Raw genomic sequence first — 14,512 nt, 5'->3', positions numbered from 1 at the left:
GTGATCGGAATGTGTTTTGGAGGTCCGGGGTAGATTTAGGCTTGAATTGACGAAATTGGAATTTTGGCGTTTTCCGGTTGGTAGCGGATATTTTGATATAGGGGTCGGAATGGAATTCCGGAAATTGGAGTAGGTCCGTTGTATCATTTGGGACTTGTGTGCAAAATTTCAGGTCATTCGGACGAGGTTTGATAAACTTTTTTATCAAAAGCGGAATTAAGAAATTTTTAGAACCTTAAGCTTGAATTCGGTGTTATTTTGTTGATTCGATGTTATTTTAGGTGTTTCGAAGATTGGTATAAGTTTGAATAGTGGTATATGACTTGTTCGTGCTTTTGGTTGAGATTCGGGGGCCTCGGGGTGATTTGGGATGGTTGACGGGGAGTTTGGAGTTGGAAAGTTGCAGCTGAAACTGCTGAATTCTGTCATAACCGCACCTGCGGATTGGGGACCGCAGGTGCGGGACCGCAGAAGCGGGCAATTAGTCGCGGATGCGGAATTGGGTGAGAAGAGCTGAAGGCGCAGGTGCGGAAGTTGGGTCGCACTTGCGAGACCGCAGGTGCGGTAGTTTATGCGCAGGTGCGGTTTTGAGGTTTTAAGTGGAAACCGCAGGAGCGGTCGTTTGGCCGCAAAAGCGGCTCCGCAGGTGCGAAAAACCTGGGCCAGAAAGTATATAAGTCCTCCTTCGCGAATTTTTGGTTATTCCACCATTTTTACATACGGGTTTGAGCTTGAGGGAGCATTTTGAAGAGGGATTTCAAGGGGATTTCGTGGAGGTAAGGTTTTTGGACCCTAAACTTGTTTCTATGATGGTTTTTGACTAATTAAGCTTGAAATCTATGGAAATTAGTATCAAAAATTGGGGGTTTAGGGCTTGAAAATTGGAGACCTTAATCTAGAGATTTGAGGGGTCATTTATGGTCGGATTTTGGTATTTTTGGTATGTATGGACTCGTGGGAGGACAAGGATTTTATTGATGTAATTTTATCGAATTCCGAGACGTGGGACCGGGAGTCGGGTTTAGGCAATTTCGGGATTGTGTTGTAATTTGATTATTTTCGCATGGGCTTCGTTCCCTTAGCATATTCTAATGTTATGATTCTGATTTTGGATAGATTCTATGCGAGTTGAGGCCGAGTCGAGAGGCAAGGGAGTCGCGGAGTAGTATTTCATCCGGTTTGAGGTAAGTAACGATTGTACATCTGGACCTGAGGGTATGAAACCCCGGTATTTCGTATTGTTTGATAAATGAGGTGACGCACATGCTAGGTGACGAGAGTGTGGGCGTGCACCGGTAGGGATTGTGACTTGGTCCGTCCGGTAGCGGCTATTAAGCCGCGTGTTTGATTTGAAATCTTATGATATTCCGTATTTTGGAGTTTTATACTATATCTTGGGCTGTACGCCGTGTTTGGGGCCTTGTGCCGACCTGTTTAGACCCTTAGGGTTATTTTTACTACTTTCCTCACTCTATTTGATTTGAAAGAATATCCTCAGTCATGTTTTACCTGTTTATTATTTAAAACCGGTTTCATTACTATACTTCTTAATATATGAAAACTGTTTGGGCTGAGTTCCCTGATTTTTATCGATATGCCCGAGTGGCCGTGAGGTTAATGACTGAGAGAGGTTGAGGACCTAATGGTGAGGAATATATATACAATCTGGATCGGGTTGCACGCCGCAACGCTATTATATATATGTATATATTATGGATCGGGCTGCACGCCGCAGCGATACTTATATGGATCGGGCTGCACGTTGCAGTGATATGTATTGGATCAGGCTCCGCGTCGCAGCGATATGACGCTTGGGCTTTAGGAGCCCCTCCGGAGTCTGTAAACCCCCAGTGAGCGTAGTCGACTATATATATTAGATTGGGGTGCACGCCGCAACGATTATTATATATATATTGGAGCGGGGTGCACGCCGCAGCGATTATCAATATTATTAATACTATGAGCTAATTATTGAGCGAGAGTGCTGAGAGTGGGTACTGTGTGAGGAGAGCTGAGTCACGAGTGACTGAGAGGCTTGCCCGAGGGGCTATACTTATGAGTGATATCTTGCCCAAGGGGCCTGTTTATGACGTTTTCTCTGTTTTCGCTCTTCTTATTTACTGAGCCTCTACTGAAATTGTTGAATAAATGTTTCCAAGGATTTTTAACTGAGACTTGAGTTTTTACGAGTTAAATTGATTACTGAACCGTAGATTTTTGACTTGATATTTTTGTTGAGATTTCCTGATATATGATTTTTAAATGCTTGTCACTGCACACAGACTTTATGTACTTTAGTTACTTACTGAGTTGGCGTACTCACGTTACTCCCTGCACCTTGTGTGCAGATCCAGGTGTTCGTGCATCGGAGTGAGAGCTTCCAGCACTCTCAGAGTATTTCCGGAGATCGCAAGGTAGCTGCACGGTGTTCGTAGCCCTGCTTTCCTCCTTGCTATCCTAGTATTCTGTTTTTTCAGACTTATGATGTATTATTCAGTTAGTTTTTGAGTTGTATTTAGAGGCTCTTGACCAGTGACACCGGATTTGTTAGGCTGTGTTGGTATTTTGTTCTGGTTTTCCGCATATTCTGTTTTATCCATCTATTTCATATGACGAACTTGAGACTTATTCGATACTAGAAAAACGATTTTTATAAAAGATTTTGTTGTGGTAAATGTTTGGTTGGCTTGCCTAGTACTGTGATAGGCGCCATCACAACCGGAATATTTGGGGTCGCGACAGAGTAGCGTAAAAAAAATATACCAGGCTTTTGCGTTTCATCAACTTGGGGCATTAAAACAAGAAGAAAGAGCGGAAACCACGAAGAGGTGTAAAAAGATTTTATCCAATATATATCTCATTCATCCGGTAAAACTTGCTTGATAAAATATTTTTCCACTAATAAAATTTGTCGGGTAAGCGGGAGGTAACTTTTATATGTAGAGAAAATTATCCAGTTTTATGAATTAAACAGTTTGATTCGAAATGTAGTTTTAAGTGGCAAAATTATACTTTGGTACCATAAAATGAAAGTCTGAAAACCATCTTTCTATACTATCCTTATGATCCATCCATCTGATCAATTAAGAGCCATCACTTCAGCTGCAGAATTCCTTGTCCAAAATACTTGTTTATTGTTTATCCATTAATCAATGACAACAGTTGCACATAACTACAACTTTAAATGGATGAGCATTAACGTACTTCTGTTTATGTTTTTTGTTTCTCTATTTGGTCCGCTTTTGTTCCATCTTAGGCTAGGACCCGTTTTTACTTTTTAGGGTGATTTATGTCAAATGAAAGTCGAGTTAATCAATGTCCTTTATTCTCTTGTCCTAAGTTTATAAACTTAGATTGAGAAATAATTTTACATGTTCTTGAATCTTGCTGACATTGTTGCAAAAAAACTAGTGCAAGTGAAGCATGAAAAGGTGTGTGTGTTAAATATTAGCTTTACCTATATGTAGATTTTGCTTTCCTTTTTGAACACTAGTGTAATCTGACCTTAACCAATTTTCCTTCCTCCAAAGAAATTACAACTTAAAATACACGATATTTTTCACAAATTGATCCAACTACCTATTTACAAGCACGTTTTGTCTGTAAAGCACTAGGAAAGCCAAGTAAAATTATGAGCATTTCCTTTCACTTTGTATTGTGTGGATTTAATTCCATATCAAGAAACAACTCAACCAAAAATACAAAATTTCGTTCCTATATTACATTTCAAAAATACGGTTCACCTGCCACGAGTAATCCCTAAACAGCTAAATTTTGGGAAGACATCACAAATTACGAAGCAAATGATATGACGCCACATGGGAGGAAACCATAAATATATCATTTATTATTATAAGTGGCAAAAATGTGCTCTGCCCCTCAAACTCAAAAGACTTGTTTAGTATATCAACTACTACTATCTGCAGTCTGCTCCAACAGCCTCACTGATTGACTTATAACCATCCTTTTCTAAGCAACGAGCAAGTTCTTCCTACAGAAAGAGATAGTGTTGCAATATGTGAGCAAAATGTTCACTCATCTACAAACAAGAGTAGCAATAAAGAAGACATCATAGCAAGTCGCAATATATGAGCAGAATATGTAGAGTAGTAACAAATAGGCTTGCGGAGGATTAAGCAGCTTAGTCTAATCTCAAAAATGATTAAATTGGAGTAGAATGTGCATTTTTTCCTTTTGCAATCACTAATACTCGTGAAGTAAAATCAAGGCAAAATACATACTTTACCCATCGACCTTGTACTCAAATCCCTCTTACACACTTGTTAAACACGGGAATAGTATTACACACCAAAACTTTTAAAAGTGTGTCAATTACACACCTCTTTTGCCATGCGTCACACACGTGTATTACACATAAAAGAAAAAGTTTTGGTGTGTAATACTATTCCCGTGTTTAACAAGTGTGTAAGAGGGATTTGAGTACAAGGTCGATGGGTAAAGTATGTATTTTGCCTGCGAAGTTTACAACCATGTTCAGTGCATCCATCAAGCATAAGGTCTATGAGGAGAGAAGCGATTACAAGTTATGCCAATTTCCAGGTTAAAAACACCAAATAGTACGCAACATAATGTCGGTGAAGTCCCCCAGAGAAACTGCTGCACCCCCCCCCCCCCCCCCCCCCCCACCCGATAAGAAGGGGGTAGGAAGTATGCAAAACCACTAGACAGGGAGCTATACTTTTGGATTGATTCATCTAATGCTTGATATCATTCTAGTATAATGAAATAAGGGGTGGATTATCAGTCCTCTGAGTGGTTGTATTTTAGTGGTGGATTTGCACACACATGGTATATACCTAATACCTTGTGCATGGTATAAAAGCAAAACGGATGCTTAAATTTCTTATAAATATTTTGAGACTTAATATTGTTACCCATCCCAAGGGTATATCTTTACCCCTTCATCCCTTATCCCTCTTCTTCCACTGGCCCCGTCGCCCCTTGCAGTTTCCCCAGCCCAAAGAAAATAGAAAAAATTTCTCCTTTCTTACACCCTACCTAATCATTATTCTATGGACAAACTTTTTAAGTTAATACTAGCCAAAAAACATTCGACCCCAAAAGAAAAAAGAAATAAACTAATAGCAAAAAAAGAAAAAGAAAAGGTCCTAACATGCATTTTTCAAAAATTCTCTTGCATCTCGTTCATGGGAACTCGAAAATCAGCCTTAGTCCCATGATCGAAACGCAAGAGATACTTTTGAAATGTATGCCCAGAATATCTGTTAGAATCAGGGTGTATTATCTTGTACAACATCTTTACTATACTTTGTACATATTTATAGAAACAAAACAAAAAGAATATATGATACATATTCAGAACTCCAAAATACTTCATACCAATACCTTTATATCGGGGATAAGTGCAGGGCCTCCATATGCAAATGCTGTATAAAGCTGAACAAGAGTGGCACCAGCTCGAATTTTCTTGTAAGCATCCTCGCCACTGCAAGAAATGCATAATACAAGTATTTAAGTAGATACTGCAAAATCTAATCAAGGACGCTATTACTTGTTACATCATGGACAAGGGAGTGGAGTACCTGCTAATACCCCCAGTGCCAATCAGAGGAATCCTTCCCTGTTAGAACAGGCATATTGAGGTTATCTGTCGCATCAAATCCGGCACAGCAGCTTGCACAAATTTCTATGCAAGGGGATTAACAGAACATACCTTAGTCAGAACGTACATCTCCTTCAGTATATTTGTTGACATGTCAAAGAGTGGCTTCCCACTCAAGCCACCAGTCTCTTGAGCCACAGGGTTTTGACTTATGGAATCTGGTCTTTGGACAGTAGTATTTGATATAATCTACAACCATCAAGCATATGATGTTGGTATTTATTGTTAAAAAATAAAACATTTTAGCGGAATACGGAGGTCAAACATTACAAAAAAAAAAGAGAACATAAACCTCGCTACCCATATCTCTATTTCTGCTTTCTTTTCTTTTGGGGAGTAGGGTGGACATGGGGGGAGGTGAGGAATGCTCCTACCAATAGTTATTACTCCATGGATACACACTTAGCATTTGAAGTAATGCCAATGCCATAATTTTTTTTTTTTACAAGCAATGGTTCACGTAAGAACTTCAATTCCCACTTTACTTGATGCTTAGCTTGATCCCTGGAGCAACCACGAGGCATATATAACTTGTTGGAGGAACTTACAATATCCAGATAAGAAAGCTTTGTTTCTCGCTCCCCTTTTCTGGTAGCTAATACATCAACATTTCTTATTATTGGAGATTGGCACCACCTTGGTGTCAGTTTCATGAAAATCCTGATACATTATACTACAAAAAGCCAAGATCTAACAGTTCAAATGTGAATATCATAGAATAAGTGACCAGTTGATCCAATTCTCTGTGTCGGAATGTTCTCCAATCCGAGTTCCCAAAAAAAATCGTCATAGCATGTATCCTTTTCCTTGTACTATATTCATATGTCCTCCCAGCCCCGAACTCTACAAATTTTAATAAATAGTTTTGCTCCTCTAACTATAAAAAGGACAAAAATGTATCTCCCTTAGTCCACCATATTTTCCCTGCAATCTTGTTATATGGAAGTATCCTATTATTTCACTTAGAACATCTATAGTTTTTGCACGCATTGAAGTCATATTTGCGTACATAATACAAATGAAAGGTGCTTGCACCATCCAAGTTGGTAACAATAAAGAAAAAGAAGGAAAAGTGTTAAGGCATGTCAAGCTTCATAGTGTTGATGATACAATTAAGTAAACAAAAATGTGCTATCTCTAATACCTTAAGCTCTTAGATGAGATGGTCACACACTTCAACATGGTACAAGAGCAGGCAAAGGTCCTGGGTTCAAGTCTCACCGTTACTAGTTAGTAATAAGAATTTCACGTGTTTGGCCATGAAAAAGAATATGGCGCACATGTAAGAAGGCTTGTTGAAGATATAATTAAGTAAATAAAAGTGTGCTCTCTAACAACTTAGACGAGATAGCCACACATTTCAACAATTTAAATATTTTGTAAGTTACATATTTTCTGTCAGAACTATTATTTAATTAATGTTAACCTAAATTTGGCTACTACCTTACAATATATTCTATCATCGGTGGGAATAAGAGTTGTAGTAGATGAGGCAGCAGATCTTGTAGCTATAAGCTATTCTTCAGATCAATCCAATATCTTAACCTCAATAGTGAACAAGTAAACTAGCATTACATGTAACCTTCCCTTTCGCTTAACAACGCCCTTCCTGCTAGCCATGATAGTAGCTGTTAAATTTTCGGACCAGAAGAGGACAACTTCCCCTATTCTTAGCAGTTTCTTCAAGTTATTTCTGATATTATTCTAGTTGTTACTGAAAGCGACCGCCATTTTGATGCTGGACAGTCTAACTGGCATGTATCCATAAATATACAAGGTTCAGACAAATTGTTTGCAGATAAACACAAACTTCCAAATCTCTCTATAAATTATTTGTAACAACTGAAATTTTACTTTTTTTGTCACTAGATAGAAAATAAAGTTTCCATCAATAACATGTCCAGGACTGAAAGTGATCAGTAAGTAGCTTTAACAAACAGGAAGCCACAATTAGCGGATTTCAAGATTGTTGAAAGTTGAATGTTATGTCCACCATTAATTTGAGGATAAGGAAGCATAAGGGTACATTGCAAGCTCCAAGATTGACTCCATAATTAATGCTATGAAGACAGTCTTGGGATCCTCTCAGACTCCAAGTAAATACGCAAATATGTGACAAATGAAAGGTTAAACCAAAAACAAAACCGCCTTGACTATCAAATAGTAGTGACCAAGAAAGAGACCGAGGAAATGGAGGGAATGCAAGATTCCTTTGATGAAATACTTTGGAAACAATTTCGAGCTTCAGAAAGTGGGCAACAATTTGACCAACGGGGATGCAATTTGGAACTTAGAAGTCTATAGATAGAGAGGATAATTTGACCAATTAGATCGGTTCAGAAAAGTTTACGCCCTGAAAGCTTGAGATTTTTGGTAGGATGAAGTAGACACCCTTAAAACTTTACTACGTTTAAGCCTACAACTGCAAATGCAGATATCACAATCAAAACTATATCTTCCCAGAAGGGATACTGTAGCACAGTAAAAACTGAACTAAAGCAATCCATCCATGAGATAACCAATTTTCTCATACAGTGAAAGGTGGGAAACCAAGTTAACTTGGACACCCCAAATTCCTAAAACCAAACAGAGCAATTTACTACGGTCAATGAAAGCTGGGTAGAGTTACCCACAAAGGCACGGCACAGGAAAATCATGGATTTTAAAGCCACAAAAGTAGGGTGCTGCCAATTTGGAAGATATGACATAATCATCCATATAACAAGCAGGTCCTTTGTTTTCAAAGTTGAGTTTCTCGGCTTTTAATGATTAGGGCAGCCCGGTGCACAAGGCATCCCGCGTTCACGCAAGTCCGGGGAAGGGCTGCACCCTAAGGAGTGTGATGTAGACAGCCTAACCTAATGCAAGCATTAGTGGCTGCTTCCACAGCTCGAACCCGTGACCTATAGGTCACACGGATACAACCTTACCGTTGCTCCAAGGCTCCCCCCTTCCGGCATTTAATGATTATTTGAGGATATATTCCGGCTTTTAATGATTATTTGAGGATGTATTAAACAGCGAACCTCTACATGGAACAAACAGTTTGTCACTATAGATTAAATGTCTCTCCCTTCCTGGATAGGTAGTCAGAAACAAATTAGATAATGTCATCAAGAATCTCCCAACACCAAAGTGCTCAAAATCCAACACTAAAGGAATTACTAATAAAATAACACGAAAAAGAATACTAAAAGTTTTTCTTTCAAAATGTACCAGTCCATCCACACGAAGAGCAACAGCCACCTACAATAGTACAAAGCAAACAACCCATAAGAACAAAATCAAAAACTACTACGCCTCAATCCCAAGCTAGTTTACATGAGTAGAAAAGCTTCCATACCGCTGCAATATCTTCAAGATCTTGTTTAGATAAATCTGGAGCAATTTTCACAAGTAAAGGCGGAGGTCCTTCCTCACCCCACTGCATTTCATCACGAGCTGCTTGAACCTAAATAAATGCACTGAAAGGACTTAATCTAGTACTTGACAAAATGGTGGCACATATTACCAGAGATAAATTACAACAATGAAACAGAAAGGCAACATCTCAGGCAAAAACCTTCTTCACAAGATCCTTCAACTGCTTTCTTCCCTGAAGCTGGCGTAGTCCTGGAGTATTTGGGGATGAGATATTAATTACCTAAAGCAGTAAAGGAGAATGAATCAGTCTTATAAGCAAAGGAGGTAAGGCGTCTCCAGAAGCTGGTAGAAAATGTCTCCTTTCATCAAGAGAATTTAACTTGGAGAAAGTTTACCCAACTGTTCTCACACACAAAGAAAAATTACCATGTTTTTTTTTCATTTTATCAAATGATGAAATGGAATGAAAGCATTTGCCAGCAATATCTCATGTACAGAAAACAAAAAGAACAGAAGAACTTAACAAGTTTTTAGTCCATAATTTTTTCTGGAGTTTTTTTTTTTTTAGGGGGTGAGGGGGTGGGGGGTGGGGGTGGGGGTGCCTTGCTCCTTCAGGCAGCAAAATGGCAGTCTAATACCTAATTTCTTTCATTTTAGAAGATAATTAAATGATAAACAAATTTATAGACATTTGTAGAACTTATATCACAAAAGCAAATAAATTTACACACAATGTGAAAACAAAAAGGAACACCAAACAGGTGTAACCCACGAGCCATGCACAAGAATATCCAAGTAAAAGAAACATTTCATTTCAGAGATCTACCAAGTAGTCAGCATACTGAGATAATGTATGGACTCCTTGCACATAATCTGCTGCAGCGTCTTCACTTGTTTTATTCTTTCCAAGGTTAACACCAAGAATACCAGGACCAGCTTTCCCTCCATGCTTGACTTCATCTCCTGCTGGAGATGAAGTACTAGATGTTTCCAACTTTCTCTTACCATGCTGAGCACCCAATCTTTTGGCAACCGCAACGATTCCTTCACTATTGAAGCCACACCTATTTATTATAGCACTGCCACCAATAAAAGGATTCTCACTTTTTCAACTTTCAAAATCAAGCTTTTTGAGTTTCTAATATTTGACAAGTATCAAGCTTTCTAATTATTACAATAAAGGAAATGAACTTCACCGGTAAACCAAAAAACATAAAAGCAGTTCAAGCTCAGACAACATAATAGATCTTGATAGTAACATAATCTGATTAGACATACATTCTTACCCTTCATTTGGCAACCTAAATATACGTGGTTTTGGGTTGCCTTCCTGTGGAATGGGAGTTACTGAGCCAACCTCAACAAAGCCAAAACCTAATCCAAGCAATCCTTCAACAGCCTCAGCATTCTTGTCAAAACCAGCAGCAAGACCAACAGGATTTGAGAACCTTCTTCCCCAGACATCAAGGCTCAATATAGGAGGATCTGGCCTCTTCTCCCTTGGAACCCACCCTCGGGCTGCAGCAGAGACTGCCAGTTTGTGAGCAACCTCTGGATCCAGAAATGCAAAGAACGGATTTACAAGTTTTGTTGCTGAGAATAGCCAGCCACTGCATGTTTTTTGAAACATAATAAATGTTATTTTCACACAAACCTTGTAATAAACAACAGCCGACCAGAAATAAAAAGGGGGATCGAATTACAAGTAACATGCTCAGCCAAAGGGAAAAGGGAGAATCGGAAGTGGTTCAAAGTGCTTATGTAAGCCAACAAGATGAAAAAGATTGTCAAAAGAATCTCATAAACCAAACAGCAAATACAAAAGATGCCTATATGTGTATGATGATCAAAAATCTTTTATACATATAACATCCAAGTAATTCAGACAAACAAGCTCATAGAAGCACACCAAAATCCTTTCAGCATTCTGCCTCGGCAAGAAAATCTAGCTAATTGAAGAAACCATCAGAAAGTATAGGCAATCAGTTCTCTCTAATTTAAGAAGCACCATGCTCAAACCCCAAGGAAATAAATATTTACAGTTGATTTTTTGGAAATGTGATGCACAGCTGGCCTTCAAAAGAAGAAGGAAGAGCCGAGTACGGAATGCAGCTCCTTTGGCACTAATGTCGGTATTTTGAAGGAAGTACAACATATAAAGGAACTGTTAACTTTCTAAACAAAAGAGCTGCTAAAGGATCAGAAAATAAAATTGTACAGTTGAGAGCTAGTCTTTTCATTTTTGGTAAAATTTTGGAGCACCCACGAGGTTCATGTTAGTATAAATGACTGGGTGACAATAGAGAACCATACAATGCAGGTTCTCTACCTTTTGTGTACCACTTGTATAAGGGACAATGCAGGTTCTCTACCTTTTGTGTACCACTTGTATAAGGGGGTTTACCCATATCAATAAATTCATTACTTTATCAAGTAAATAAATTAATATTCACAATGGAGCAACTTCTAAGATAGCATTCACATGAAACAGCCACCACACACATACTCTCAAAAATTCAATTTTATGCCAGCACTAGTATGAAGCACCAACTAGCATTATTTTATCTTTGCATCTCACAAGCAACTTAGGAAAGCATCTATTAGGTTTTTATAGGCCGTGTTATCAAAGGCGCGCTTAAAGCATGTTTAAGCCCTAAAGCGAGGCTCAAAACATGTTGAGCGCTTCGCCTCGCTTAGCGGGCGCTTCAGTGTTGTCATCAAGGCTCTAAGGCACACTTTTCCTTGCCAATGAGCATAATCCTGAAGAGGCACTAAACAATTGATATTTCACTTTAACGTAAATTTTCTTCAATTTCTTTGTCCATATATTTGGTATTCATGCTTATAGATATTAGTCTTGGACTACACATACATATTTGAACTTTTTCTCCATTTGCGCTTTTCTTCAATAAAGCCTACGCTTAATTTGCGGTTTGCGCTTAAAGCCCCATCAGACCTTAGAACTTTTTTGCGCTTTCGCTTTTGATAACACTGTTTATAGGTTGTTCCAACTCTTACTAAGAGTATTACTTCCACATAAACAACGTAGAGATCATCTCCAACCCCCAGTCCTACCCCTCTGAAAAAACAAAAAGACAAAAAGTCTAACCAAAAACAGATGCTGGTAGCTTTACTATCTCTCTCCCCGTTGCCTGAACCTCCTATAGTCTAAGATGCTGACTGCTCTTTGAATACTGAGTTCTTCCAATTCCATATGAACTGAGACCTAGAAAAAAAAGTTAAGAGCTAAAACTTAGAAAACTACTTTGTCAATGTATTGCTAGCCCCTTTAAAACAGTATATGCATTAGAACTATCAATAAATTTTTTTTTGAATTTATATGGTAAACTCCCTCAAAGATCCTGGTGTTATAGTCATCTGTGGCCCTTTTCCCACTTTCGATAATATTAACCGCACAAAAGTATAATGTAACATTATGTTCTCTAGCCTACCAAAAATCTAATCAGCTAGGCATGCAAGTAGCAAGCAATTTACACCAACAATACAAACGAAACAAGAAAGAACTCTTCCTCTCTCTTATCATTGAAACTTTTGGATCCTTCAAGTTTCTCCAATTTCTTTCTTCCCATAATAGCAAAAGATACAAGAACTAGAAGTGTTTAAAAATCTATTTCCCTAACTCCCAACTTGCCATCATCTCTGCCACAAAAGTTTGGTTATTTCTTCGCCCTTCCAATTTTCTTTTAAATTTTCATATAACTAGTTGGAACAATTCTCCATCTTCGAGCCTCCCTCTCAATGGAAGTCCTAATATTTCATGGGGAACTGTCCACTTGTCCTACCTAGCATTCGTCACTCTGTCAATATTGTATGTTGTGCAGCTCCCCAATCAGAATTAGTTCTGACCTTCTCATGTTGATACACAGTCCAATTGCCTTGAATCATATGAAAGTTCTGAATAATCTCTATCCTATACGGTCTGGAGTTCATATAAAACCAATGTATCATCTGCAAATAAGAGGTGTGAAACTAATACCCACCTCCTGCGCCTCTTATTCTATATTCCCTCTAGTAACTACCTATAAATATCTGGTTCTTTCCAATAGCTTGCTTGAAGCCTTCAAAATCTACATCACTTACCACTTCGGCAGAAAGAGAGACAAGATGGAGAAATTTTGCGTCATTCGAACTCTAATATTCACATTATTGAGTTGATTATTTTATGAGGACACATTACTGAGTTATAAGTCCAAAATTATCTCTGAATTGGAATCCTACTACTCTTGCCCTTGGTTGAGTCTCCTATCTAGATATGCTAAAATATACAAAAGAATAGTAAGCTTCATGCATCCTCTCGAAAATCAAAACCCATATCGGAAGAATGCGTTTGGATGGTTAGTTGCAGCCATACTAAGATGTAAGCGCACCATTTACTTTCTCTTCTTGTGTGTGCTTGTGTGTATGTGTGTGTATATTCAACCAATGCACCAAAAAACAATTACACCAGATCACATTTCCTTTGTTTGGTTCACTACGGGATTCATGAAAAGAAATCTATACACAACACATGCATTTATTTGTCTCTCAACAATTCTACAGCCAATGCTGTAAAACGTAATATCTCAAAGATTTAAATTCAGTACCAGAAGGTGGCCTCATCAACCGTACTTGCATAAGCTCCCCCAGCTATTAGTAGACCAATAGTGGCTCCTGTAAACAACCTTCCCTACAGTTTTAACCAAGATACTGAATTAAAATACAAGAAGAATCAAGAAGAGATTACTAACCCTTGCAAAAGCCTTAGCAAATTAGAGCCCTGACCTCAGAGGCGATTATCATATCCACCTTTAGGCCATCAATATTTATTAAAATTGGGAAATTTCCAGATTAAACTTCTAATATTCTCGAGAAAAAGGGTAAAAGTTTTTGAAACTCTGTCTGGGGCCAACCCTTAAGACCAACTGCAGCCTTCGAAACTCAAGGATAATGTGTCCACCTCTCTACCCTTCTCACTTAAATACCAGGCTTACTCAAAAAATACAACCTTATTCCATTTAAATACAAACTTTAACCATTTGGGTCACTCAATTTCATACATACATATTATTTACAAAACTTTTCCTGTAGTTTTCAGCAAGACAATTACTCTAGTATTACAAGAGTACTCTAAGCTGACAAAATTAAAGATACAAAATCGTAAAACCAAGTAGAAGGGATAGAAAAGGAAGTACCTTTTTAGAAGAATGAGGAATCTTAGGTGAAGGAATAGGAGGAACATTAGCTGAAGAAGAAGTGCAATAATGTCTGGGAACAGAGCTTGGTTTTAGCTTACGGTACAAGCTTTCTCTAATCAATGCAAATCCAACCCTTTGTCTCATTTTCTTAAACAAAACGAAAATCAAATATTTAACAACTGAATAAACCCTTCAAATTACTACTCAAAAAATGCTCGGTATATTGGACGAACAAAAGAGAGACAGCAACTGCTGTTGATTCTAAGATTATAATGACTGAGAAGAGTTTTTAGGGCACAAGATGGGAGCG

The 14,512-nt window shown here is 38.2% G+C and overlaps 1 protein-coding gene across 1 annotated transcript; it reads right to left on the bottom strand.

Annotated features, from left to right (window-relative positions):
• Positions 1-3,624: 3,624 nt before the first annotated feature.
• On the bottom strand, positions 3,625-14,506 carry LOC109239205 (dihydroorotate dehydrogenase (quinone), mitochondrial). Its single transcript, XM_019405727.1, has 11 exons — positions 14,200-14,506; positions 13,612-13,694; positions 10,294-10,617; positions 9,834-10,086; positions 9,207-9,287; positions 8,988-9,095; positions 8,861-8,890; positions 5,696-5,833; positions 5,565-5,602; positions 5,368-5,467; positions 3,625-3,991 (listed from the first exon to the last, which is right to left on the bottom strand). The coding sequence occupies exons 1-11, from the start codon at positions 14,344-14,346 to the stop codon at positions 3,917-3,919; spliced, it is 1,377 nt and encodes a 458-aa protein (XP_019261272.1). The 5' UTR covers positions 14,347-14,506; the 3' UTR covers positions 3,625-3,916.
• Positions 14,507-14,512: the final 6 nt, after the last annotated feature.

This window comes from Nicotiana attenuata, unplaced genomic scaffold (genome assembly GCF_001879085.1).
Source record: "Nicotiana attenuata strain UT unplaced genomic scaffold, NIATTr2, whole genome shotgun sequence".
In the NCBI taxonomy this organism is placed as follows: domain Eukaryota; kingdom Viridiplantae; phylum Streptophyta; class Magnoliopsida; order Solanales; family Solanaceae; genus Nicotiana; species Nicotiana attenuata.
Note: the sequence above shows the minus strand (reverse complement) of the source record. Positions and strands in the feature narration are given on the sequence as shown.

What these genes read in the sequence shown, in the direction of transcription:
- LOC109239205 (XM_019405727.1), bottom strand. Translation starts at nt 14,346, where the DNA reads ATGAGACAAAGGGTTGGATTTGCATTGATTAGAGAAAGCTTGTACCGT. An exon ending in ATCTTGAAGATATTGCAGCG is followed by an intron (nt 8,891 to 8,987) that starts GTATGGAAGCTT and finishes GTACTATTGTAG; the next exon opens with GTGGCTGTTGCTCTTCGTGT. An exon ending in CTCTTCGTGTGGATGGACTG is followed by an intron (nt 5,834 to 8,860) that starts GTACATTTTGAA and finishes TGATGGTTGTAG; the next exon opens with ATTATATCAAATACTACTGT.